Below are 26,287 nucleotides of genomic sequence, written 5' to 3'. Positions count from 1 at the left end.
ATATGTTCTTATTTCAGTGGAAATTAAAAACCCTCCATGACAAAATGGTACAATAGGTAGAAAGCGTGGCATTTAGCTGGTAATACGTGACATTGTTCATCATATCAGATATGTAAATGCCCTTTTAAACAATAAAAGTGAAGTGAAAATGTGAAAAAAAAAGGTTGGGGAACAACGTGAAAGGTCAGAGTCTAAGCAGGGTTACACAAGCAGGTAGATACATTTCAAACCACACATTAAAGAGGAAATGTGGTTACACCATTTCCAAAATTCATGTAGGAAACAACTGATCTTGCCTTGGTATCACAGCTAATTAAAATGTATAGGTCATGCATTTCTCTTTCCTGTTCAGACCTCTGCTTCTCTCCTGTGAATGAAGCAGACGTCTGGCTGGTGTATATTTGAAAGAACAGACGTGCGTCTCAAGCATAAGATAAAACCACTCTTTTTGTTTCCATGCAGTCATCACGCATTCTGTGGTTAGTGAGTGTGAGAGACGTATTCCCTGACTTCATATGACTTCTGCATGATGTCCATATCTTACAGAGGAACTATTTAAAACAAAGTGCGGGAAAAAAGCGTTTCTTCAAGGGTTTTATGAGTCTATTGTTGTGGTTTTGGATTACAATTAAACATATTTGATCACTTAGGACATTAAGGGACTTAACATCTAATGCTGAATGTAATTAAAAATTGATATTCATTTAGACATCATTATTCAAGTAAAATAATGTAACAATATACTGTACAGGACCACCCAAGGGCAGGGTTGCCCTTTCTTCACTCAAAAAACGATAGTTCAGTTTAATTAATTAAATTGAGTAACATGATTTTTGAACATTTTGTGCCAACTTGTACTTAATAGTTAAAATTAAAGTTTAATTAATTAATTTGTGTTAAACCTACACAAATCATTTTTGTAGACAACTAAGTGGGCAGTAGATCTGTGGTTCTCATCATGCTTTGCAAGGGGCTGCATTAGGAGAGTACATTTAGGGATAAAGTCTTATTCAGCAAAGGGAAAGAAATGTTAGTGTTTAATGTTCAGTTATGTTGGACATTTAGAGGAGGTTCTGCAGTGTTTTTGAATTTTGTGGTTACCATGCAGAAAAGTGTCGCCAGTGCTGTGGGCACTCAATGAATGATAGCTATTCTAGTGTCAGTGATACTAGTCTTCTCTCGTTTGTTCATGATATGTATTGTGCATAATGATGTACACAACTGCTGGTTTAAAAATAAGAAAATTCATTAAACTTCAGTAAATTCATATAAAAAAAAATGTAATTAATATAAAAAAATCCCACTTAAGTCGTTTCATAAAATATATAATAATAAGTTGAACCTACTACATTAAATTAATTTGGCATAAACCAATTAAATTGTGTGGACCCAACTAAACAAACATATTTATTTGTTTGTTTGTTTATAATAAACTAAGTTAAATTGTGTGTAAAATCGTTCTTGAAGTAAGAGTAATGAATACTTTTTTGAGAGTTTGAACCTGTGACGCACGCAAAAAACAGGAAACTCGTACAGTATAAAAGGTCTTAGAGTGAAACCACCAGAATGTCCTCAACCTGTTAACATGTATGCCCTGACTGGACGTCAAAGCCTGGCACTTTTTTTTGCGATTATCCTTCTCTGTTGGGCAGACTGTAAGTTTAATAGCTTGTTTCTCGCACTGAAATTCTATGATGGCACCATGTTAATATTTTTTATATTATCTGTTAAATTTACAGTTATTTAGCTTCAATTCCAGCTTTTTACTTGACCATTGGCAGCCTGCATATAAGCAATGAGCGTGCAGTATTTCCATGTAAAGTTTCATTTGTGCTATCTTGAAGGCAGCCCCTCTCTGCAGGATGATTTGGCTCCCCTTGAAGTAAAGTTCCATTCTTTGGACTTCAGAAATGTCTTACACTGGAAACATCCACAAAAAGCCCTCAAGAACCTGACATATTTTGTTCAGTATAAAATGTAAGCGTGCACAACTTTCTTGTCGAAGAACGTAAATTATGTTCATAAATTAACTTACCAATATCGGCAAAACACCCGAACTGAATCCGCAACGTTTCACATTGGTGACTTCTCTTGATTTCAGATATGGAGACAAAGAGTGGACTAATTCTGAGCACTGTCAAGGCATCCGGTTGCTGGAGTGTGACTTGAGCCAGGCGACGTCAGATCCCAGAGAATGGTACTATGCCAGGGTCCGTTCCTTCTCCTCTGAGGGCTTCTCATCATGGGTCCTTAGCCACAGGTTTTACCCTCAGTGGGAAAGTGAGTATACTGCATCATTTTAATTATAACTGTCCTTCAGAAAAGCTTATAATTCAACACATTTGTCTACATTTGAAATGATCTTCCATCCACATATGGTTGATTTTTCAATAGATATGCCAATCAAAGAGGAAGAAAGATTACACAGTGTGACTGTGACGGCATAACAGCACAATTTGATTTATTTTTTTCTTCCTGTGGAACTTCTTACCAAATAACTTCCTCCAAATTACAGCCAGTTTCAGCCCACCGCAGATAAAGGTGACCATGACAGGACGGATCATTTCAGTTCAGATCAGACCTCCGAGGACACCTCTGCGAGGACAGAAAGGCTCTAGGATACGAGTGACAAAACTGCAGAAACTAACATTTAGAATATACCTAATGCACAATGATGTAGAAGAGGTAAGAAAACCCTTACTTATAAATGTACAAATTCAATGTGTATATAGTAAACATATGTGAAATTTTAGATTTAAACAATATCATGTGCATAAGAGCAATTTGCACTTCATTTGGCAGTTGTTTTTCCGAAATGTTTTAAAATAACTGTCTGGCAGCCCATGCCCTAAAATTACGATAATTATGAGAAATGACTCCAAACTTTTCAAATTCAGTATGCTAAACCTTCACCAATCCCATCTTTCCCAAATAGGAAGTTTATGAAACAGACAGTTGCTCCAAGGAGCTTGTGATTGAGGGGCTACGTCCAAAAACCACCTACTGCCTTCAGGCTATGTCCGTTACTCCTCGCTCAGGCCGAAAAAGCTTACGGAGTTCCAGCACCTGCATCAGCACTCATTGAGGACTTAGTGTCTCCCACAGGTAAGCCTTACGTAACACGTGATACGGTTTCTTTAGTAAGGGAAACACCGGAGATAAATGATGGTGTCCGTGACAAGTTCCCTCCCGGGCATTGATGGTTGGTAGACAAAAAGACTGCAAAGTGAGCACAGACATGCTACTTGTTATTCGAGACAAAGATTGCACTCTTGAGACACCCTCAGATCAAGTTCCAACCACCTTAGGAAAAAATAGACTGATTGTCTACTTTGCCAAGAGTTTCAGTTCTGAGAATTTGGAGTGTTCTCTTCTTCCACATACAAGATGCACGTGTATTTTTAGAGTATTCATATTATTTCTGGTTTCGATTATAACATTTCTGTTTTATCTGCCTGCAGGGTGAGGCTGCTTCTGGACCTTTGTTCAACATGAAAATTACACACATACACACTACAGGTGGAATGTCTGCAGTTTTTCACCAAGGTCATGTTTACTATAAAGCTGACAATAGGCCTGGCTTTGCTTTAGGTTACATTAAAGCTGAAGTGTGTAATTTCTGCACCACTAGCACCATCAGCAAAAATAATGACTGTTTACATACAGGTTTCCTGAACACTCTTATCTTTCATTGGGTGGACAAAGAGATACCACTGGTTTGAGCCAACAGCAGCGGAAAGTGTTTTTTTTTCTCTCAGGAAAATCAACTACTGGCTTACTTGAAGATATTTAGTATTAAGTTAGGTTTTTTAAATTAAAATACATGCACACTTCAGCTTTAAGGCTAACGAATGATGAAAATAAAAACATACAACTAATAGTCACGTTTAAGGCTGAGAACTGAACACCAAACAGAAGTAGTTAAATATCAGGATACACAGTGTTGAAACGCAACAAATAAATGGTTGCAGCATATGACTGAAAGTAAAACGAAATAAATTATAAAAGCAATGCTTAAATGTTGTATAAAGTATTTATTGGTCACTTGTGTACATTAAAATAGTAGGATTTGATATAAATGAGATGATTCTGGGCTCAGCCCTTTTTTCTTTGAGCCCTCCTGGAGAAAATAACCAGTCCACATCTGAACAGAACAGCTTTTAACATACATTTAAGCTGGTCACATGGGTAAAACATTGGATCAAAACAGAGCTCAATAGAGCATACACTGTGCAGACACTAAAAAGCAAACCAGTAAAACTATTAGCAGTGCATGTGTACCATGTAACAATCTTTCAAAATCATTTCACAATCCAAGACTTTGGTGAAAACATAAACCATCTGTTGCTTTCTCTAAAGGTTTTCTGTCATTCACGCATCTGTGTCCTTCACGTTTGGGAATCAGTCCAAATAAAACTGCTTGAAAAAAAAGGTCTGATCTCTGCAGTTCTCCCATAATAAGAGAAATGATTGTGCTTAGACAATAACACCAGATGAATTCATCAAAAACAGGCATCATATTATTATTACTTCCATCTAGTAATGATCATTCCAAGACATAAAAAGGAGGCACCACAATGTCTCTCCAAGTCCTTTCTTCTTATGAATCCTAATGTGCAGCTGCATATCTAAACTAACAGTATACTCTGTTAGTGTCTTAAAACAATAACAGCATAAATGTAATGAACAATCATCATTACATGACTCAAAAATTCCAGTGCTACAAAACATATTTTGTTCTTCCTTCAAAACATCACCACATAACGGCTGTTTTCTGAACAGGAGGCAGTGGGAAAACCTGTGATTATTTCTGAGCAGACAATACATTTATCCTGAATGATATAATTACAGTAAATAATTCTAGCCCCTACAAGCTTATAACAAGCTTTTAATACTGAGTTTTCTCAAACATCTTTTCCAGCAAACTAAGAGTACAGTACTCTTCCATTTGACACCCTAGAAGCACAAAATCTTTCAATTTGTTCAATTAAGCATGTTCTGAATCTCAATCTCCACATCTTGAAGATACAAAACAATATTTTAAGTGACACACAGAAAGAAGATGGAAACGCAAGAAGTGTGAAGTCCACAGTAGACAATGAACAAGCGAATAATTCAGTCTTTTACACAGGGTAATGATTAAGAAAACAGTTTGAATATATAGAATGACAGCTAAAAAAAAGTTTAAATCACTTACACACAGTTCAAGCTGAAGTATATTTTAAGGAAAGATACACCAAATCTTGATTTCACATCATATAATCGATTATTTTAAACTTTGTGAACTTACAGCAGCGTAAAACTCAAAAACAAGCTACTCAGACGGTAACAGTTTTTAAGTAGCATCCTGGTGCTTAAATCTATTAGTTAAATTCATTTTTCAGAGTTTGTATAGACTGGAATGATTTGTGAAATAATAGCAATATTGATAGACACTAACAATATAGCGAATTCATTTATCACTATTTGGCAGCATAATGAACCACAATTGGTGGCTGACTAAATACTTTTTTGCCCCACTGTATATATATATATATATATAAATATATAGCTTCTCATTTGGGTTACAACCTAAAACGCTATAGGCATGTGTACACTTCTAAAAGACATAATTAGATAAAATGCATCTGACTTAAAGCTATAAAAGGAGAGAGTCCATGAGGTGTCTATCCAATATAACTTTAGTAAAAAAAAATTATGTTCCAAAAAATGATCAGAAAGAAATTATGCTGACCACCAGGAATCAATTTCAAACAGGTCATAAAAGACAAAACCCTGAAAATGTAATGTATTAGTACAGGAAAAATAATGAGCTATGTAGGGAACTTGAAAACGCTGTTTGAGTTAGCAAACATAAAGGTCTGTTAGCTACATAAGCTATGCCACTTCATCTGTACAACTATTATTATTTATATAAACACTGTGGGCCCTGTTTATGCCTTTCATATGACATTACGTGATATGAAATCAAATGACAAGAATGCCTGAACACTTTAAAAATCAGTAGTTTCTAACAGAATCTGAGATCTTGCTCATCAGTGTAAAAGGTTTACAACTCAAGTCACTTCGTAAAAACTACAAACCAGCAATTCTAACTGTAAATTCAGTGGAACGCTGATCATTCACTTCATATGTCACTTCATATTAAATTACATATCAAAGTAAACGGCATATAAATAAAAGTACCACAGAATATCTCCAGCAGCAATGGCTCAAATATTGATCAAAGGCCATGATGTTAATCTTGGGGGGGAAAAACACCAACTAAATGTCATGTTGAACAGACAGATTCAAGACAAAAGTAAGACTGTTCCAGATGCAACTTATTTCAGGATAAAACCTTCTTCTCCAGTTCGAAGACAGACGGTCGACTTGGTGTGCTCTGTATTCGACAGAGGGGAACTGTGCAGTCTCGTTTTTGGCCCTCTGTGTCCATATCCAGCAAAGAGCAGCCCATTTTGACCTCTGAGGGGAGGACCATGTCCAAGTTTTGGGCACTCTTCTCCCCAGAGTAGTGCCCAAGAGAATAGCTCTTATTGCGGCTCTTTAGAAGAGCCCAGGAGTGAGGTTTGCTTCTTAGCGAAAGCGGTCTGGGTCTAGATACTGATTCCCCGGAGGCTTGCTTCTCTTGAGCAGGCTCTATGTCAGCCTTCTTTTTCAGGGAAGTGGTAGAGGAATCAGGTGGACTGGCCTGGAAGTTACTGTTGCCATAAACTAAAGCAAAGAAAGTAACATCATTAATAAACAATATTTGAAAACAAAACTTCACTGTTATGGGTTAATGCAGAAATGAGCAGAGCAAAAAAAAAATCCCTTAAATCAACAGCGTAAATTAAATGCACTAAAGATGCACAACATATTGCTACCATAATGCTTATCAGCTGTTATTAGAATTTTTTTTAATTATCTTTATCATGCGGTATTCAGAGTTTAATTTCACATACTCATTTCCAATTAATTTTACATTTAGAAAATGTAGATAATATATTTTTTAGATAAAATATATAATTTAATAACAATATAATCAAATCAAATGAAAATCTGCATTGGACAATATTCAGTGTTTAATTTTACATACTCATTTTCATCTTTTTTTTTTTTAATTTAGATTACCTTTGCTGTCATCTAATAAAACTAGATGATCATCAATGATCAAAACTAGAGATGCACCGATTGCAATTTTTGCTGCTTCCGATTTTCATTCTAAGAACTATTAACAGCATATACAAACAAAAATCTACTTTTTTTCAATGCAAAAATTATTTACATAATAAAATAAATTATTAAACATTTCAATTCCCCCAATCTAAGTTACAGATGTTCTCTCACTTAAACAACTCTCAAAATAAAGTGCTCTGTGACTGGAAAGAGGCAGAAATAACAACGAACTGAAAATGAGTTGCAGTATATAACAAAACAGATATCATTTCCCACTACGTTTAGAAATGGTCATTTGTTTTCCTAATCTTATAAAATGTGTCATCGTTCACATCAAATTCTTACATTGTTTCAATTAATTCAATTTGAATAATAGAAAACTGTAGTCTCGCTACCATTCAAATTAAATCAGTATCAACACAATCCATCTTTCCACTGCAGGAAACAAAGTGGCATTAGATGCATTTACACAGACTGTTTGATGAAGCTGAGGTGCCATAAATGCATTTACACTGCAAAATTGCAAATGCATAAATAATTTTATAAAAGATTGTTTTAAATAACTTTTGTTGGGAAAAATGCAATGATACTTTTCAATATGAAACTAAAGCACCAGTAGGTGGCGGCAAATGAATGAGTGAGTCATTTAGTCATTCATTCAACTGATTCATTCAAATGGCCGATTCATTCGGAAACCAGGCAAGTGACTGTCTTTATGAATGGGTCATTGAATCATTGACCCACTGATTCGTTCAAAAAATGTGGATTCATTCAGTACACCACCACTGTGTGCTGCGGCTTTAATTGGGACTATTTTCATTTGTGAAATTGAGCAAAAACAGTCAATAATTGTATCTAAAATGTAAGTGCCTTTATTTTAACTTCTTGTTTATTGAACTTCTATTGTATAAAAGTAGCAATCATGTTGATATTCTGGGAAACATCTTGTTCGTGTAATGTTGTTAACCTATATTACATATTATAAATATAATTTTTCTACCGCAGTGGGCGTCTGTAACTTTGTGAATTACTTTGCGTGTGCTGTTGCGCTCATTTGTTTTCTGAAACAAATTTCTGAATGAGTCTCTCTCATTCAGGCTGCACGAGCCTCATCTGTCACAACATAAATACATTATCAGTCGTCGTTTACACTGAATGGAATAAAATCACAATCATTCTTGCGCAAAAATTTTTGGTGGCCAAGTTTCAGTGCTTCCCTGGTAATTTTTGTTATTGACGTTTTAATCAGGCTTATGGTCCAGTCGAGCAAGTGAAGTTCTCTCTCACTGGGATTGTAAAAAATCTACTTGTCCCAGACAAGCGTTAATCGAGCCCTGTGGTTCTCCCACCGTTTACTTTGGCCCTACACATATTACAAATTGAGAAATTTGTGTCTTCTTCACTCACAGTGAAGAACTTCCACACCGACGACATGTTTACATGCGGATGTGAGCGTGGGTGTGATGTCAGAACGGACCGGCTCAGAATTGGCAGACTGACCGGCCGGTCACCGGTCCAGGCCGATCACGCAGAAAATCGGCTAATTCCGGTCCCTGGCCGGTCGATCGGTTCATCTCTATTAAAAACCATTCAAAGTCATCTAAAATACAAATTTTTCATAGTGTAAATTATGATGTTGTGATGTCTATATTCACTTGTTTCATTTAAAATGATCAGTTATATATTTTATACATTATTTTGACAAAATAGTATAGAATTTTAAAAGATTACTCACTGGTCTGACACACAGCAGGGCTGGACTTCTTTCTCCTAAGCTGAGAGTTGGACCCAGAAGTATGATCTTGTACAGGGGCAGAGGGAAGAACATCACTAGTGCCTGTATGCTGATGTGTCTGGGAATTGCTAGCTGGAGTCTCGTTCAGTGGGTTATACCCAGACCCCTCAAAATCTGACTGCAGGAGGCACTTGGTGGAGTTGCACTCAGAAATCGATGACATGGCGAGTAGGCTTACGGGTCCTGCGGTAACCTCATCCTTGCGTGAGCGGCCACCAGGGGGGCTGGTGCTGCGGCGGAAGCGAGTGGCACGCTGAAACAGGCCCTCTCGTTTTTTCTTCTCCTCACGTGGCTCTGGTTCCTCATTAGCAGCACCCTTACACACCTCCCGCAGGTCGAAGCCGAATGCGACAGATGCCAGGATGGAGGCACAGCCATAGAGAACAGCATCTGTGCGCCGGCGTGTGGTGGTGCGCTTCAGGCTGTTGGTGGGTGTGTGCTGCGGTGTGGTGCTGGTGGAACTCGTGGATGTTGTTGGGTCTTCCTGGCTCTCACCTCCACCAGCCGGCCCCTGGCTCTCCTCTCCCTGTTCATCTTTCCACAGAGGTAGATCAATATAAACCTGGTTGGGGAACTTCAGTTGCTTTAGTTTGTTGTCAGATCCATCAGCAGAACATACTTCATCTTTATTGGTTCCTGGGAAAACAACATAAAACAAGTTAACAAAATTTGGGTTCTGTAAGATTTTTTGGGAAATTTTATTAGAATGATTTCTGAAGGATCATGTGACACTGAAGACTGGAGTAATGATGCTGAAAATTAAGCTTTGCCATTGAAGGAATAAATTACATTTTAAAATATTGTATATTCAACTTCTTTTAACAGTACTTCACAATATTACTGTTTTAGTATATTTTTGGTAAAAATAAATGCAGCCTCAAGGAGCATAAGAGACTTCACAAAAAAAGTTTTTAAACAGGCTTTAAAAAAAAAGAAAGAAAAAGAGTTAAAAGCACGCAAGCAATTTGGAAAGAAGATTAGATAGAATCTAAAAAGTGCAGATTTATTAATTGTGCATATTTAATAGTTAAATCAATATAGTATTAGTACTAAATGAGTAGTAGTAAATGCCAGAAGATAGAAAATGACTGTGCTCCACCAAAATACAGCAGAACGTTGCACATAAATGGGTGCCATGACACAGTGGCTGTCTGAGAAATCTCCCCCACATCCTTAAACAGGCCACTATTGGGGGACAGCCATTTGTGTCGTCCAAAACCATAGGGGACGTTATTGAGTGCATTCAGTCAAACCCATAATGCACCTCAATAACGAGTGTACAACCGATGTACACTTAACGGCTACAGAATACCTAAAATGCACTGTGTGGGTTGTGCCAAATGAATTCCCGCATCTCGCCTGAAGATGGCACCTGCAACTGAATCATCCATCCATCCATTTTCCAAACCACTGGGCCAATGTGGGTACAGCGTAATATCATACAGGGTGCATCTCGCTCCCTAGCTCCCGACCTTTTGAACCAGTATATCATGTACACAAATCCAGTCACTGGTAGTACCCTGGCTCACTGCACATTGGGACAGTGATTACTCAATTTCCAGCGACATGACTACGTACAATGTCAACAGACATCATTGCTGGAATTAATCAACAACAGGCAGGACCAATTTCTTTTTGATATTGTTTTTATTCTCTTTAAATTCTGTTGTTACATGTCCTTACAACATTTCAGTTAAATATTAATTATAAATGGTAACCAGATGTGTTAACTACCTGTCTAGCGATGTGTTTATGCTGAAATACATTTAAAAAAAAAAAACGGTTTGTCTTTTCAAATCCTCTATTGCGCCCGTCATTTATATTTCCGTGACTGTTCAAGATAAATTTCTTCTACACCTGTAGCCGCCAGTTTTCTAACTTTCAAATGATTATTAAACAGCAAGTACAAATTATGCAAATGCAGCAGCCCTTCCGGTTGAATTCACTCACTCCTTCAACTGGACTAGATTAGTGGACTAATGTAGGGAATAGTGAATGAGGGTATAGGGGCTATTTCGAACAAAGCAACATTAATGTCATTTCTTTGTAACACGAATAAAAGATATAACAGACAGCGATGAAAATTGAGTGCATGGAAAAAATAAATGGAAGATGAGCCTTCTTTACATACCCTGCTCCGCAAATAATGCTGCCAATGGAACAGATTTCTGGGCCTTCATAAGACTAGTGGACCAGGGACTGCTTCCATCTGAAAGAGGTCGAACTCTGAAGACAAAATGACAGTGACACCCACAATTTATAACTCATTAGAACACATCTGAATCATGAGATTTACTGAATCATTAAAAAAGGTAGCATACATTGCACGCTTAAATTACACAACAATTTTTTGTATTAAATTTTATTTTTATAAAAATATGTGTCTTTGTTTCAAAAAAAAAGAAAGAAAAGGAGCACAAAAAAAATAAACACCAGTTCTAACCTTTCAGTACAATTTGCTCCTTCCTTGGTCTGCACAGAGCTTGGTCCCCATGTGCGGCCCTTCTTCTTAAACCCTTTCTTAACATCTTCAAACTCCCCAGGTTTGTAATTGGTGCTTCGACCCCATGTCCTGTTGCTCTCATCCAGGGTCACTAGAGATGAAGATACATAAAATTTGAAACAGAATTGCTAATACTAACAGAAAATGTCTTAACTGACATTCCCAATTTGTCACACCACAGACTGAGATTCAATATATTAGTCCTTCACAGAGGAGTAGCGACAGCTTTTTAGTCAATCATCACTGGTGAACAAGTGTTAGATCATTACAATCATTCTCGAAAATTGTTAATGGAGCTTCAGGAAGGATATTGGGTTGACCTTAAACTATTGAAGTACCAGCTCAAGGTCTACCAAAATATACATTATCCCCAAAGGCAGTCAAAGCAAACTCATTACAAACCATTAAAATTCAAAAGCATCAAGCAAATGTGTTACGACAGTCATTTGTATCCCAAAGTCACCAAAACAAACAGAGATGCTGTGAAGCCAGAGCAGTAGTGATCAGGAATCACACCAACACACAGTTAGATGGGGTGGCTTTGTCTCACAGGACCACAGTGTCCTTGCCTTTCTTCCTAAACCCGCTAGGAGGTTTACACTCGCTTGTGATATCCACATACTGGTGATACACAAACATACTGCCCCTTCGGCTAGTGTCACTTGGGTGGCTCACTGATGGGAAGAAAATAAGTTACAAACATGTAACAAACATAAGATTCAGACTGGCAATGACCTGGATGGATTTTTTCGTCACACCGAGTTGCTCACAAATAAACTGATTAGGGAGACTGTCTTTGGTTTTGTTTTACTGTATTGAAACTGGCAAACATTTAATCAGAGAAGGGATATGGGCCAATCCTGATATTAGTTTACGACAATGATGTTGAATTTCAGTTTCTTTTAGGAAGATAAATGGTCGAACTTCCTGTTAAAATAAAGACTAAAACTTTAAACTTCTATTTGCAAACAGCAATATGTCTGATGGTTTTTTAACCCAAAATCTCAAAAGTATAGGGAAATATCAATCTAGCAGATGCAGCATGAATGTGTAAAAAGAGTGGGCACTTACACTGAATGGCTCTGAGGCGAGGGATCAGTGTAGGGCTGCTGGGGGGGCTGGAGTTGGTGCTGTTGAGGCTTCTTCTCTTGTCCATAGTCGGAGAGGCCTGAACTGTGATTTTATGCTGAAAATCTGTTGAACACAAATAAGGTTATCCCTTAGTAGTATTTAAATCCCTTTAAACATTTCTACGTCAGCCACAATTTACAATAACATTTAAAGGGGTCATAAGATGCGATTTCAAGTTTTCCTTTCTCATTGGAGTGTTACAAGCTGTTCGTGAATAGATAAGATCCCTAAAGTTGCAAAGACTAAAGTCTCAAACCCAAAGAGATATTCTTTTTAAAAGTTAAGACTCGTCCACGCCCTCCTAAAACGCCTCATTTAAACACGCCCCCACATCTACATCACGATGTGGGAAGATTTGCATAACACCGCCCAAATGTTCCACGCAAAGAAAGAAGGCTTAACTTTGATTCTCGCTGTAGTATTGTTGCCGCCGCCGCCATGTCGTGGAGACACTGTGTGTTTCGTTGTGAAAGCGAAAATACTTTGTTTGGCCTTCCAAAAGAGGACACAACTAGAAATCAGTGGTTAAGTTGTATTTACAACACTGTTCCAGAACAGTTCAACCTAAATATTCAGATGTGAGCAATGCATTTTACGTAGGACGAGGACTGTTTCCTGGGATAGTATATGGGATAGTATACAATGCCTGTGTTCTGACAAATAATACTGACTCACAGCCTGTAAGTACACTTTCATATTTAAAGGATTTGCCACTGATGATTCAAATGTGAGTTTTGAGCAGTGTAGAGTAGCGCTTGTTGTTTGTCGTTTCTCAGATCACAAATGGTTTTATGTTTACGCGGCGCGATGCAGCTCGTAAAAAGGCAGTAAAAGTCATTATAATCAGTAATTACTTCCCCACTGGATGCAACAAATACCTAGTTTATAATGGGTTTTAATGTTTTTGTCTCGTCGCACTGGGACACGTCATCACAATATGGTAAGGGGCGTAACATTTCCGTCACACACTTGAGGTATTCGGCCAATCACAACGCACTGGATAGCTGGCCAATCAGAGCACACCTCGCTTTTCAGAACAATGAGCTTTGTAAAAATCGACGCGTTTCATAAAGGCGGGGCATAGAGGAGAAACAATAATGTACAGTGTGTGGAAAATAATGTGTTTTTTGAACCTTAAACCACATAAACACATTTCATTACACCAAATACACAAAATAATGTTCTGTTTTAGCAACGTCATATGACCCCTTTAATTACTCAATTTGCAATAACATCAACTTACTTCACAACTCTAATACTACAAAAATCTGTCAGTCATGATAAACAATTTACTGAGAAACATTAATGTAATATTTATGCTACACTATAAATTCATACAGCTCTAACCTGAGGGTAAGCTGATGCGGTTGCCATCTTTGAGCTTGAGGCGGCTGCGTTTGAACTTGCCCTTTCGTTTTTTAACATTAGGCTTGTCCTTGTTGAGTTGGAATATGATGATGTTGAGCTCACGCTCAAGCACATTAATTTCCCGCTCGGCCAGCTGCTGTTCCCTCCTCTTCAACAGCTCTTCATGAGACTTCTGCTGAAGGGCTGCTCGCGTCAGCTCCTCCTCACGTGAAAGGAGCTCCTGTTGGTGTGAAGAACATTCGTGATCAAGTCAATTTGGTGAACAATATATAAACAGTTCATCCAAACACGACATAATGGTAGGGAATAATAATAGAATTTCATTTTCGATTGACCAATTCCTTGAAATTATGACCAAACAAACTATGGCCAAGTTTTCTGATATACTGAATCACTGCCTAGGGAAGCAAAATTGAACAGTTCTCATGTTTATGAATCTACTGTGTCAACGAGCAAAAAAAAAAAAAAAATACATCAATGGTATGAATGGCAGTTTCACTTCCTTTGGCCTTGGAGGACAGAGCTCAGATTCCTCTCTGCCTTGAACAGCTCATTTCAGATCAGTCTTCTTTTCTTGGGTTTACCCTTGAGCACCACAAACATGACTATAAAGTGAGAACTGTGAGTGAGTTATTCACACAACAGCAGCAGTATTTATGAGCTAGTAAATAAATACTTAAGAACTGCTTGTTCTCTCGTTCTCTACGTTTCACTTTTGCTCTGGCTTACACTTTAAACTTGAATACGGCAATGGAAATCCTGTCTTTTGGTTAAAAAAATCTTTTGAACAGAATAATCCACATGTATAAAACTTGCAGGCAGAATTGTTAAGCATTAATCAAAACAGTTTTCCGGCCACATGGAGTAAAGCCGTTTGGCCTAATCTCTTATGAATAACTTCTGTAAGAAGCTTTGGGGCAGTCTGCCAAGATACACACTTGAATGATTTAGACAATTCATTAATAAATGAACAATTTCTTTATTTACTAGCGAGGAAAAGTTTTGCGCATCACGAAACAAGAAAAATATTTATGTACGAAGACTTTACTTACAGCAGTGGAAAAATGCACTGATCAAGAATGTACATGGAATAAAATGTCAGTTTCTACATGAAGTTTTAGCTGACTTGCAGGAAAGAGCATTCTTGATCAACCAAAGGCAAATCCTTTTCAACATAGCAAGCTGCTACAACTGGAAGCAGCTTATCATATTAACTTTATCAAACGTTTAAGGCCATGTCATTGGAAATAGATGGGTTTAAGAGGATAAGTTCAACCACAGTTACCCTGTTCAAATCTGAACCAAAAAAATAAATAAAAATAGGTCCACTGTCTCATTAAAAAACAGTCTGTGCAGTGTTTGGCACACAAATCAAAACTATAAAGTCAATGTAAAACAAGCTCAGAAATAGACAATCCAACAAAATCTTGATCATCTGACCTTTTCTTTAGTGCGTAGCTCATCAAACATTTCTTGAATCTCCACTCTCCAGTCCTCCTGCATTGAGTGGAAGGAGTCCTGCGGCATGGTGGCCATCACAGCCTCCTCTATGGCAGTCAGCTGCTCCAAGATGGAAGCAAAGGACGGGCGGATGTGGGGATCCTGCTCCCAGCATTCTATGAGCACAAAATATGTTAGAATCCTATAGGTTATCATTTCAATGAACTGTCATTGCTGATTGCAGTGGGAATTGTTCACACTCACTCAAGCCCTGTTCACGCCGCCAGCGACACACAGTAACATGATCCCATTCATTTCAATAGAGAACTGCTGATTTAGGCAATGTAGGCATGTCCAGTGGCATGACCGTTTTCTTTACATAATGTTTATTATTAGAGAAAAAAAAATTATAATTTTTCTCAATCAAATGAAAATTCCTTGGCAGTAGGAGCCAGTTTAAATGGCATTTTAACAGATTGTTCATCTGGATGTTTTAATGAACCAGCACTTCTGTATTCTATGTAACAACAGCAGGATGTTACTTCATTAGCAACAAGAACATGAAAACCTAGTCAAATTAGAATATCTTAGTTTTACCATCAATATAAATCATCTGTGATATGCAGACTACCAATAACTTTAGAGCGAACACCCACAAGCAACTTAAAGCAACAAGCAACTTACAGTACAGAGACAAACTAGTGGTGTGAACAGGGCATCAGTGCTCAAAGATAAAAAAAATGCCATAGCGTGTTAATAACATATAGTGAACCACTGGATAAACAAAGGAGCACCATCAGTGAACTACTAACAGACCTACCCTCCATGAGCTTGGCAAAAGGCTCGGGACAGGTAGATGGAATGGGAAGGGTTAATTTGTTGACAGCCACTCCATAGGCAACTGCCAAACCGTCGATGCCACGGTAAGGAACCTCTCCAGTCAGTAATTCCCAAAGGAGGACTCCATAGCTGCACAGAGAATAGAATGCATTAAGGAAGTGTCAGTGTGGTATGGATTGGTATTAATCACACAAATGGGCTAAATGAACAGTGCTTATGTACAATATTAACGAGACTGGCATCTTTGGTGCACTCAGCACTTTTTCCCTGATAAAAGGTTGTTCACGGAGTGCACCTGTGTTCTTATGTGTGGTCTGTTCCTATTATGAAAGTGCGCAAATTGATCCCAAAGCAAACATTTTATAACTGCTAAATATTTCTAAAATTACTTAAATTCTCTTCTTAACCTCATGATAAGGCAAAGAAAGGGAAATACAATGTTCTAGCAATGTCAGGAAAGAAAGAAGAGAGAAGTGAAACCAATCATGTGTTGGCATACTGTAAGCAATGTCTGACCAAAGTGGCGTGAGAACGTTTGAAAAAGGATGAATCTTCAAATTTAGCTTTCACAAACAAGTTAAAAGGGCAGCTGGATCACCACTAAAATGCTGTACTAGTTCAAACTGACCTAAAGTTTCTGTTAACCTAAAAACAAAATCAACCAATACATACTCTGTATTAGCCGTGTTCCAAAACCTACACGCCTACATGGGGAGTTCCCTTTTAAAGCAGTATTCAAATGGAAACTTATTCTCTCAAGTGACTGATTTGGAACACTTCCAATACAGTTTGGAGCTGGCAAGCTAAAAACACAATTTTCAAATGTATGTAGATTCATCATGGCACACAAACGTTGGGTAAAATACAGTATGTAATTATATTAAAAATTATAAATATATAAAAAATGCTCAAATGATGCATCATAGAAGGATAATTACTCTGCTTGCATTTTTGAAAACCTGGTAGTGCGCCTATGATGCCTGAGTGTTTGTCTAACCTCAAGTAACTAATTCACGATAATAACAGGCTTTGTGCTCAACATTGCAATTAAGTTAAAATAACAGCTTACCTCCAGACATCACTCCCTTTGGAAAACAGAGAGGACTTGATGACCTCAGGAGCCATCCAGGAATAAGTGCCAGCTGCACTCATTTTGGTCGTTTTGTGCCACTCACGGGCCAGGCCAAAGTCAGTAATCTTCAGGGTTTTTCGACCAATGTCATCATTCTCAATTTTTTCAAGTAATAAAACTAAAAAAAAAAAAAAGACAGGATAAATGTTTTATTTATTTGTACTATATTAGTTATACATTAATTGTAAAAGTCAGCAGTGAAAAAATTAACCAAAATAACAGGCAAAAAAAAAGAAGTGATTGGGCTGTTCAGATCAACGACTTTAAGGTATGATGGGAATGTTTTCTACATGCAAGCCTTAGCCTTTGAGCATTTATGTCAATGAACAACAATACAGGAATGCTAAGAGGATGCTCATATTTCCACTCTTTTATCATGAAGTGGAATCTTCAAGGACACAGGCCTACATGAAGAACTCAGAGCGACATACAAGTCGCTCTACTTTACAATACAGTCTCGTACCAAATGACAAACAACATGGGAATGTAGGCCAGCTTGCTTTGAAGCGAGGAATGTCCTGAGGTCAGGAGTAGTATTATTTTTCACCAGTTCTGTCCTTGACATTTATCCAACTTGAGACCTTTATCAACATCAGTATGTAATAAATAGGAAGGCCATCAGTTGATAACTACATGTCTGATTAATCTGACCTTGACTCCCTTTCCATCATGACCCGAGGGGGTAACTAAGTATTTTTATTTGTGGACACATTTCATTAAACACTTTCTAACATTCCCAGCCTTTACTCAGCGTACAGTGGTGAGGACTGGTCTTGACTACACTACTATTGACCTGTTACAATGTAAGACATTTAGTATAACTGTCTCAAATCCAATGAGCGCTGTAGCTGAATAAAACGCAGATAGAGAAATTTTAACTGAGGAAACCTGAAGACAATAAACATGCGATTGCACAAAATATATGGTATTGGTGTTCTTCAAGCAATCTTGGGTATTTATTATAAGGATAAAGCATATTTATAATGCAATGCTAATCGACATAGCCTTTATCACTGTATATAATGCTATAAAATAGTATGATTTCTGCCTTATTCTGTGATACGAAACCACGTCTGATCACAAAAATAAGTTATTTCAAACACTCGACTATGTTATGAAGTTAAAATGGAGAGCATGTCAATAAATTTAAATATCTTTGTTGGACAACAGGTTTGTAAACGACTCATACACATGTAAAACGGTGTCGCACACGTGCTACTGTAGTACATTTACTCAAGGCTCAGACCGATTTTTGTCGCACTGTACAGCCCTATCCAAACCTGTTCCAGATTGTAGAAGGAGCTGCTCAATTTCACGTCCGCCTTCCTTCACGTCACTCCACAGTCGCACACAGAAATGTGTCAACAACTAGACTTTATCGTTATTATCGCGGGATGACGAATTCTTATCGTGTGGAGAATCTTTACCGGTATATCGCAAAATATAAGATATAGCCCATCCATACCGTTCAGTACAGAAATCACAATGTTTATTAATGCAATAAGCAGAGAAAGCCATCCAATCAGAATTTAGAGCTGAAACTATTAGTTTCAAAATTAGGATTTTAGTTCCTTTACAATTTTATTCATTTTCTTTAAACTCATAAACATGCTGGACACCGCAAATAAAAAGAACCACACAGTGTGTTTTAAAAGATAAAAGACCTGCATGTTAGAAAGTCCTCAGGTAAAATTCACAAAACTTTCATTTTGGGACAAACATGAAAATTGGGATTCCATTTCGAACAGGTTTCACCTGTTTGATGCTTTCAGGTTAATCTCAGCTGTTGGTTTCTGTGCACTTTCAGGTTTGCTTTCCATGAAGTAACAACACAACAGTTTAAAATTGAATGGAATAACTCTACACACCCACAACCTATTACACAATCATCAGTATTAATATTTTATGCATTTCAGTAAACCAGTTGGTTGGATATGAATGCTGTCTTATTACTAAAGAAGATCAGCTCTTTTCTGTGAACCTGAAACAAAATATATATATATATATATATATATAAAAATGTAAAACTTCTAGAATAGTACCAGTTCAAAACAATCCTGCTCTACATGTCTTTTCATTGCTCAGATTTCTATAGTGTCTGTTTTATGGGCCAGAAAATCATCTTTAGATCATGAGACAATAACCACTGCCTGTAGTATGTTCGCCACGGTCCCTTTCTATCCCTCCAACAAGGCCATTGTTCTCTACGCTGACAGTCAAAGTGAGAGAGAGAGAGAGAGAGAGAGAGAGAGAGAGAGAGAGAGAGAGAGAGAGAGGACGTGTGTGTATTTTGGAAAGCACACATGCTTGAGATTCCTTAACGTTTCACTTCACGTGCCTGAAATCGCAAAACTGAGTTTTGAAGTGTGGCACAGTGCCGAGTTTCGCAGGGGCTGCTGGCTACAGTTCTGCAATATTCTTTACCCCCAATCAGGGGAAGCTCCCTGTCTTGGAGAGAAAACAGCAGCCATTGAGGAGATTAAAAATAATGAAAATAAGCCTTTCAGGCCCAGAAGTCTGAGCATTCTCGGGTTGGCAGTCACCTAGCAACCAGTGCTTGACCATTCCATTGTGCAAACTTATGTTAAGCTTTTGCCCCCTCGTTAGCAACATTCCTTTGAGTGAGGTATTAAAAGATTAGGGCACAAAAACATCATTTCACTCACTATATTTGCAATATCTTAAAGATAATCATTGATCAGATAAGCAAGAATGGGCACAAAGCAAATCTGATTTCATGTCTTACTTTTTGAGAGACTACTATTTGACTTGTACACTCTACCTTTAACCTGCTAAACAATGTACTGCAACCTGAATGGGCAAAGAGTCCCCCTTAAGAACACAGCAGAAAGGGTCTGGCTCATGATGGGCAGGTGTCTTGACTGCAGAACTGAGCAAACACACGTTATTTTTTTCAATTAATGTCAGCAAGCTTCCAGTGTTGTTTGTCACAATCCTGTGGACAGATGAACAAACTGAGCTGCGTTAACAGTAGCACTGCCATGCTGAACGGGGGCAGGGTGCCACATTGCGCCTATTGTTGATAGTGGAATGCTGTCTATTTTATTGTTCTGGATATACTCCGCTAATTTAACAGAGAGAATGACAGTAATAATAATGACACATTTGCAGACTGAAATCAACTACACTACCATTCAAAAGGTTTTTTTTTTTTGAAAAATTAATACTTCTATTAAGCAAAGATGCATTACTTTTATCAAACGTGACTATAAAGACATACAATGTAAAAAAAAAAAAATGTTTTAACTTTCTATTCACCAAATAATCCTTAAAATTCCTTTAAAACTGTTTTCAACATTAATGATATGAAATGTTTCATGAGCACCAAATCTAAATTATTAGAATGATTTCTGAAGGATCATGTGACACTAAAGGCAGAAGTAATGGCTGCTGAAAAATCAGCTTGGTCCTCACAGGAATAAATTAAATTTGAAAATATATTAAAACAGAAAACAGCTATTTTGAATAATATTTCACAATATTACTTTTTAATTGTATTTTATCAAATAAATGCAGCATTGATAAGCATAAAATACTTTTTGAATGGCCGTGTATAATAGAAACAGCTCGTTCATAAATTCATGAAATAAAGCTGCTGAATAGATTTACATGATCAGGTCAATGATACCAGCTGATTAAATCTGTACAGCATTCAAGACTATTTGAGTTTACAGATTTTTGTGAGTATTAGTCAGACAAGTTACTTAACTTTTAAGCACACCATCTGAAATGCCTCTTTTAGGTATTGGTTAATGTATTGCATCCCTGAGGCAGAAAAGCATTGGGGTCTTTCCCAACTCCATCTATGACTAAGAAACATGATAGGACAATCTCATTGTCATGCAGCATCTCTTGCAGCTATAGTATTGTTTTTTTTTTATTTACATAAAATAAACTCTCTCAATAAACATCTGTAAAACAAGGTAATACATGACAATACTCACCATATTTATATGATTATATATATATGATTTCAACGACTCTATAATATATTTATATTCAGAATTAGTGCTTCTTTATGCAGACATATTTACAGATCTGAGTTTTCAGAACCTGTTTAGGCAATTTCTCAAGGAGGACACCAGCTGTTCAAACTCTAACCTCTTAACTTCACAACCTGCCCAGGGTCACACTCATTCAGAAAAAAATCATTCCTACAGCTTTTTTGAAAAGCTTGAAGATAGCCAGTGGTTTATCACTTGTTGACTGTGCAACTCTAAACTAAGAAACCCTGATAAAGCACATGACTCAAATCCACTGACTTTTTTGTCAGTGAAAATTAGAGTGTGGAGAAAAAAATATGCAACCTTAAATCTCTTGATGACTGTAGGGCCAACATTTACAAAGGTAATTCCACTATCTTAGCAGTTAAGCATTTTGGGCATACTCATATATATATATAAATATACAAATACATTCGGTATACTCATGAAAAGCTATATGTTTTATATGTAGTATGTTTGTTAAACATTTATTAAATAACAATTACATTAACTGACTAAAACAATCAGGCAGTTGAGATTTACGATATAGTATATATATATATATATATCACTTTATGTGAGTGGACAGTATGCATGCAGATATAACTTATATCCTTTATTTTTATAACTATATCCTATATTTAACTTTATATACAGAGCAGTGTGATGATGCGATAATTTTGCTACAATATAAATGAACATTTATTCAGTTAGCAGTTGCTTTTATCTAAAGCTTTAGAAATGAGTAATACAACAAACAATGAATCTTAGGGAGGCAATAACATGAGAAATGGCAGCCAAGTTTTAAACATTGTCTAGAACAGTACAAGCAACAACAGGGAGGGTTCTAATAAATAGTGTAAGCATTGAAGTTTTTTAAATATTTAAAAACTTGCAACTTAGGTTGTACTCTAAGATGAGCGAATGCTGAAGTTGCCAGAAGGACTTGGAAGGGTCCAGTGTCTTTAACATCAACTACAAAGGCACAATTCAATCTCAGAACATCCATCAATTTTATAGCTTTTCTTCTGGGTTTAGATTTCACAAGCTAGTGGCTTCCTTTAAGAATCATATTGCTTTTAGCTAGAAGACAGAGTCCACAGTTCCCTACACTACACACACGTTGCATTAAATATTCCCAAAATATTCCTAGATGACCCATGTTATAAGAATGAGCACGTGGTGTTCTATTCCCCTCCTTTAGGGTCCAAACACAGGTTTATATGGAAAAAAGGTTGATGTTCTAATGATAAACTTTGTAAACGATTACTGATTAACGTGCTAATTGCGAAAGGAAATACCAATGTGACAACCTCCTGTGTGTTTTTACAGTAGAGCAATTCTTGGTCAGGATAAGTAGGCATTAATGAGTGTGTGTGTGGTAATTCTCTTACTGTTGCTGGATTTGAGGTCTCGGTGAATAATGGGAACCACAGCCTCCTCGTGGAGATACTGCATGCCTCTGGCGATCTGGACGGCCCAGTTCACTAGGATATGAGGGGGGATCCTTCTGCCCGTCAAAGCGCGGTTGAGAGTCCCTCCTCGGGCATATTCCATGACCAGACACAGGTTAGGCTCCTCCAAACACACCCCCTCTAGTTTAATAATATTAGGATGTTGAAGCATCGAGAAAAGTTTAGCTTCTTGTTTAACACTGTCTGCAGTCGCTTTAATGTCTTCGTCGGGGTCCTGTCGAGCTGCCTTCACTGCGACCTCCTGGTCCCTCCAGGTCCCCCGGTAGACTTTGCCAAAACCACCGACGCCGATGATTTCTTGTAGAACAAGTTCAGAAAACGGTATCCGGACAGGGGCGGACGGGTCACTCTCGCGATCCCCTACCGCTCTGTAAATGACTGGTTGGTAAGTAACATAATTAGATGGGAAGATGCCCACGCGATGGTTAATTTTACCAGTCCACCAGCCTTCGTCTCCCGAGATGGCAGCGTCCTTAGACAGGACCTCCACCACGTCTCCTCGCCGCAGGCTGAGCTCGTCCTCCCCGCTGGCCTCGTAGTCAAACACCGCGGTCCAGAGCGAGCGGGGACACACGGGGGCAGAGTGAGCCCAAACCCCCGAGTTGGAGGACTCCGTCCAGACATGGTCTTGGAGGCTCATGCGCCCCTCACCGTTTGGGAAAACGGCCTGGGGAACATCCATGTCTCGGTGCCTGCAGGAGCACCATAGGGTGCCGTGATGTCAAATCTAAGTAAACTAGTCCAGTAGCCGTATTCCTCAATGACACGTACACACACAAAAGTTCCTAGAACCCCAGCCAGGTGACTTTATATCATTAATGGAGAGTCGGTCAGGTTAAATCCGGCTTAATAGATGTTAAGAGACGCATTGCTTTGTTTCCACGCAAGCCAGATAACCAGTCTGGGAGTGCGAAGTGTCTCTGAAGCTGGGACATCAGCGTTAGCCGGAATATTTGCGACGCTAACTCTTTCGTTTACTTTTGAGAGCAAAAGCTACATTATCAGTCTGTCGATTTCAGCGCAACCAGAAGTACAAACTAATTTAATAATTGTAAAAATGAAGGTAAACAACATACCCAACCGGGAAAGTCGAGTTTTCAAGCCGTGAAGGCTACAGGTGCAAAGTACCTGCTCATCCCAAGCGAATGAATCAAGCTAAATATACACACGATTTATTTCACTCCCTAAGATAAGTTACTAATTACCTTGCGTGTCTACATGTACAAATCCTCCACATAGACACTCTCTGGCAAACTTAGTTGAAACACTTTACACTAGCGGGCTAAAGAGCCGTGCTAACGCGTTAGCTCTCTCTCCGAAGTTCACAAACTAGTAACTAACTGCGGCTCCCAAAATTCTGCCGTCGCCAAGGACACGTCACGGGCGCGCACGCACGCACAGCAGTAAACGCCTCGCGGAGTCAGTCCAGTGCGCACTTTAGTCATTCACCAGCACTCCAAAAATTGACGGCTTTTCCCCTCTCGCTTAGATTCAAAGACTTTTTCAGAGAAGCTAAACTTTGCCTTGGTGAACACCATGAGAGAACCGCCATCGCTTCTCCGCTTCTCCGCTCCTCCGACTCGACTGACGCTAGAGCAGAGAAGGAAAAGGTGGAAATGGATTGGTTGCAGGAGTTCACGTGACACTCAAACAGAACTGGGAACTGGGAACTTTTCTTTTTTAATCTGCGGTGTTATACTAGTGCTTCAGATTTATAGGCTAATGGGTAAATCAGCCTGCTTTACCCCACACTTTATAACATACAGTTTATAATAGATTAATATAAAGATATGCGCCTGATTGGCCTTGTTAAACAATTCTGTATTGTTTATAGGCCTACACCTGTAATGTTACACTTAAATAAATATAAACAAACATATATAAAATTCCCAAAAGCACATTGCAAATGCCTAATCTCATTATGATTAATATATTCCGTGTAATTTTTGTTACCTATACCAAAATGTAAAAATGCAGTAGGCCTATTATCAATAACTAATAATGCTTATTTTAGATGTGTCAGAAATATTTTCGAGAAATTGACAATTTATACATTTATATAATTTTCCCATTATATTTGTCTGCTACTAATGAAGGTTGTTTATTTTAAGTCTGGCCTTTATAATATCATGTATATCTGTATTAATTTATTTACACTTTCTGGCATCTATCTAGAGCACATCATTATAAAAGTATCATCACAATGGATCATCTTATTCACATTTCCTTGCATAATTGTGTATAGCATATCTGTACATATTGTCTAATGTCTATTTTGACAGTTGTGTATTTTTATATATATTTATTTCCTATTCACTTAATTTCTATTCACTTTTATTTTTATTCACTTAATTCTGACAAAGCTGTTGTTACTGTGTAAAACAAAACGTGGTGGTGAGGTAAGTTAAAGCATGGACATTTTAAATTTTGTGCACAAATTTATTGTGGTAATCTAGTAATCAGTATTTTAAATGTACATAAAATTTTGGCGTGTGTGTCAAAATGAACTAATGAACTGACAAACAACTTTCTTTACATTAATGGTCGCCGTTTTTCTCCAATGCATTAATTTACACTCTGTCTGCTCTGCTCACAGTTAATAGCCAATCAGTGCAATAATAAAAGTGCTGTAGACTAGCGTATTTCATAAAGCATTCCGCTCCCTCCTCTGCCTCATTGGAGAAAAATCATGTTCAGCGTGAGGCGTGTGACGCTGTAGGCAATTCAAGCGATAGTAGATGTAATAGAGGAGGGATGGCCTTCTTTAAAGGGGTCATATGATGCGATTTCAAGTTTTCCTTTCTCTTTGAAGTGTTACAAGCTCTTGGTGCATAAAGAAGATCTGTAAAGTTGCAAAGACTAAAGTCTCAAATCCAAAGAGATCTTATAAAAGTTAAGAGTCAACCACACCTACCTAAAACGACTCGTTCTAACACGCCCCCACATATCTACGTCACGATGTGGGAAGATTTGCATAACGCCGCCCAAATGTTCACGCAAAGAAAGAAGGTGTAACTTTTATTCTCGCTGTAGTATTGTTGCCGCTGCCGCCATGTTGTGGAGATGCTGTGTGTTTCATTGTGAAAGCGAAACTACTTTGTTTGGTCTTCCAAAAGAGGATGATATCTGCTTCGTCATGCCTGGAGCTGATCCGTGCTGGTCGCTGAGAAAATACATCAACTTCGCGCTGTGGATCGCCGCATCGGCTTTCACCGTGGATTAAGTGGAGTCCAGCCTGGGGTCGTCACGTGTGGTTGCCACAAGCCTGCCGGCCGTGCAGTTCTCAAGCCCACTGGCCTCCGCTCACTCAGCCCGCCAGGTTGTTCCTCACTCCGCCGGCCTCAGCTCATTCTAGGCCGCCGTGTGTGACGTTGTGTTTTGTTGTGAAAGCAAAACTACTTTGTTTGGCCTTCCAAAAGAGGACACAACTAGAAATCAGTG

General features: G+C 38.0%; 2 protein-coding genes across 3 annotated transcripts; one reads left to right on the top strand and one right to left on the bottom strand.

The window, feature by feature from the left end:
* Nucleotides 1-1,585: 1,585 nt before the first annotated feature.
* Nucleotides 1,586-3,511, top strand: LOC107552930 (interleukin-22 receptor subunit alpha-2-like). The gene is made up of 6 exons (XM_016234965.1): nt 1,586-1,655; nt 1,845-1,977; nt 2,102-2,280; nt 2,516-2,685; nt 2,936-3,105; nt 3,462-3,511. The coding sequence occupies exons 1-5, from the start codon at nt 1,586-1,588 to the stop codon at nt 3,083-3,085; spliced, it is 702 nt and encodes a 233-aa protein (XP_016090451.1). The 3' UTR covers nt 3,086-3,105; nt 3,462-3,511.
* A 2,078-nt stretch (nt 3,512-5,589) lies between these two features.
* On the bottom strand, nt 5,590-24,426 carry map3k21 (mitogen-activated protein kinase kinase kinase 21). Of its 2 annotated transcripts, XM_016235016.1 has the most exons (11): nt 22,766-24,426; nt 17,305-17,485; nt 16,216-16,364; nt 15,396-15,571; nt 13,935-14,175; nt 12,528-12,650; nt 11,397-11,547; nt 11,085-11,179; nt 8,894-9,589; nt 8,636-8,758; nt 6,666-6,714 (listed from the first exon to the last, which is right to left on the bottom strand). In XM_016235016.1, the coding sequence occupies exons 1-10, from the start codon at nt 23,526-23,528 to the stop codon at nt 8,640-8,642; spliced, it is 2,694 nt and encodes an 897-aa protein (XP_016090502.1). In that variant the 5' UTR covers nt 23,529-24,426; the 3' UTR covers nt 6,666-6,714; nt 8,636-8,639. The 2 variants fall into 2 exon arrangements, with proteins under 2 accessions (XP_016090501.1, XP_016090502.1); XM_016235015.1 differs by lacking the exon at nt 8,636-8,758 and having other exon boundaries at nt 5,590-6,714.
* Between the last annotated feature and the right edge of the window lie 1,861 nt (nt 24,427-26,287).

The sequence above is a fragment of the Sinocyclocheilus grahami genome, unplaced genomic scaffold, assembly GCF_001515645.1.
Source record: "Sinocyclocheilus grahami isolate Dianchi unplaced genomic scaffold, SAMN03320097.WGS_v1.1 scaffold461.1, whole genome shotgun sequence".
NCBI classification, from domain to species: domain Eukaryota; kingdom Metazoa; phylum Chordata; class Actinopteri; order Cypriniformes; family Cyprinidae; genus Sinocyclocheilus; species Sinocyclocheilus grahami.
The sequence above is the reverse complement of the archived record's forward strand: the minus strand, read 5'-3'. Positions and strand labels throughout refer to the sequence as shown.

What these genes read in the sequence shown, in the direction of transcription:
- map3k21 (XM_016235015.1), bottom strand. Translation starts at nt 23,528, where the DNA reads ATGGATGTTCCCCAGGCCGTTTTCCCAAACGGTGAGGGGCGCATGAGC. An exon ending in AAAGGGAGTGATGTCTGGAG is followed by an intron (nt 16,365 to 17,304) that starts GTAAGCTGTTAT and finishes TTCTCTGTGCAG; the next exon opens with CTATGGAGTCCTCCTTTGGG. An exon ending in CCGCATCAGCTTACCCTCAG is followed by an intron (nt 12,651 to 13,934) that starts GTTAGAGCTGTA and finishes TGTGTTCAACAG; the next exon opens with ATTTTCAGCATAAAATCACA.
- LOC107552930 (XM_016234965.1), top strand. Translation starts at nt 1,586, where the DNA reads ATGTATGCCCTGACTGGACGTCAAAGCCTGGCACTTTTTTTTGCGATT. An exon ending in TATTTTGTTCAGTATAAAAT is followed by an intron (nt 1,978 to 2,101) that starts GTAAGCGTGCAC and finishes TCTTGATTTCAG; the next exon opens with ATATGGAGACAAAGAGTGGA. An exon ending in GTTTTACCCTCAGTGGGAAA is followed by an intron (nt 2,281 to 2,515) that starts GTGAGTATACTG and finishes TCCAAATTACAG; the next exon opens with CCAGTTTCAGCCCACCGCAG.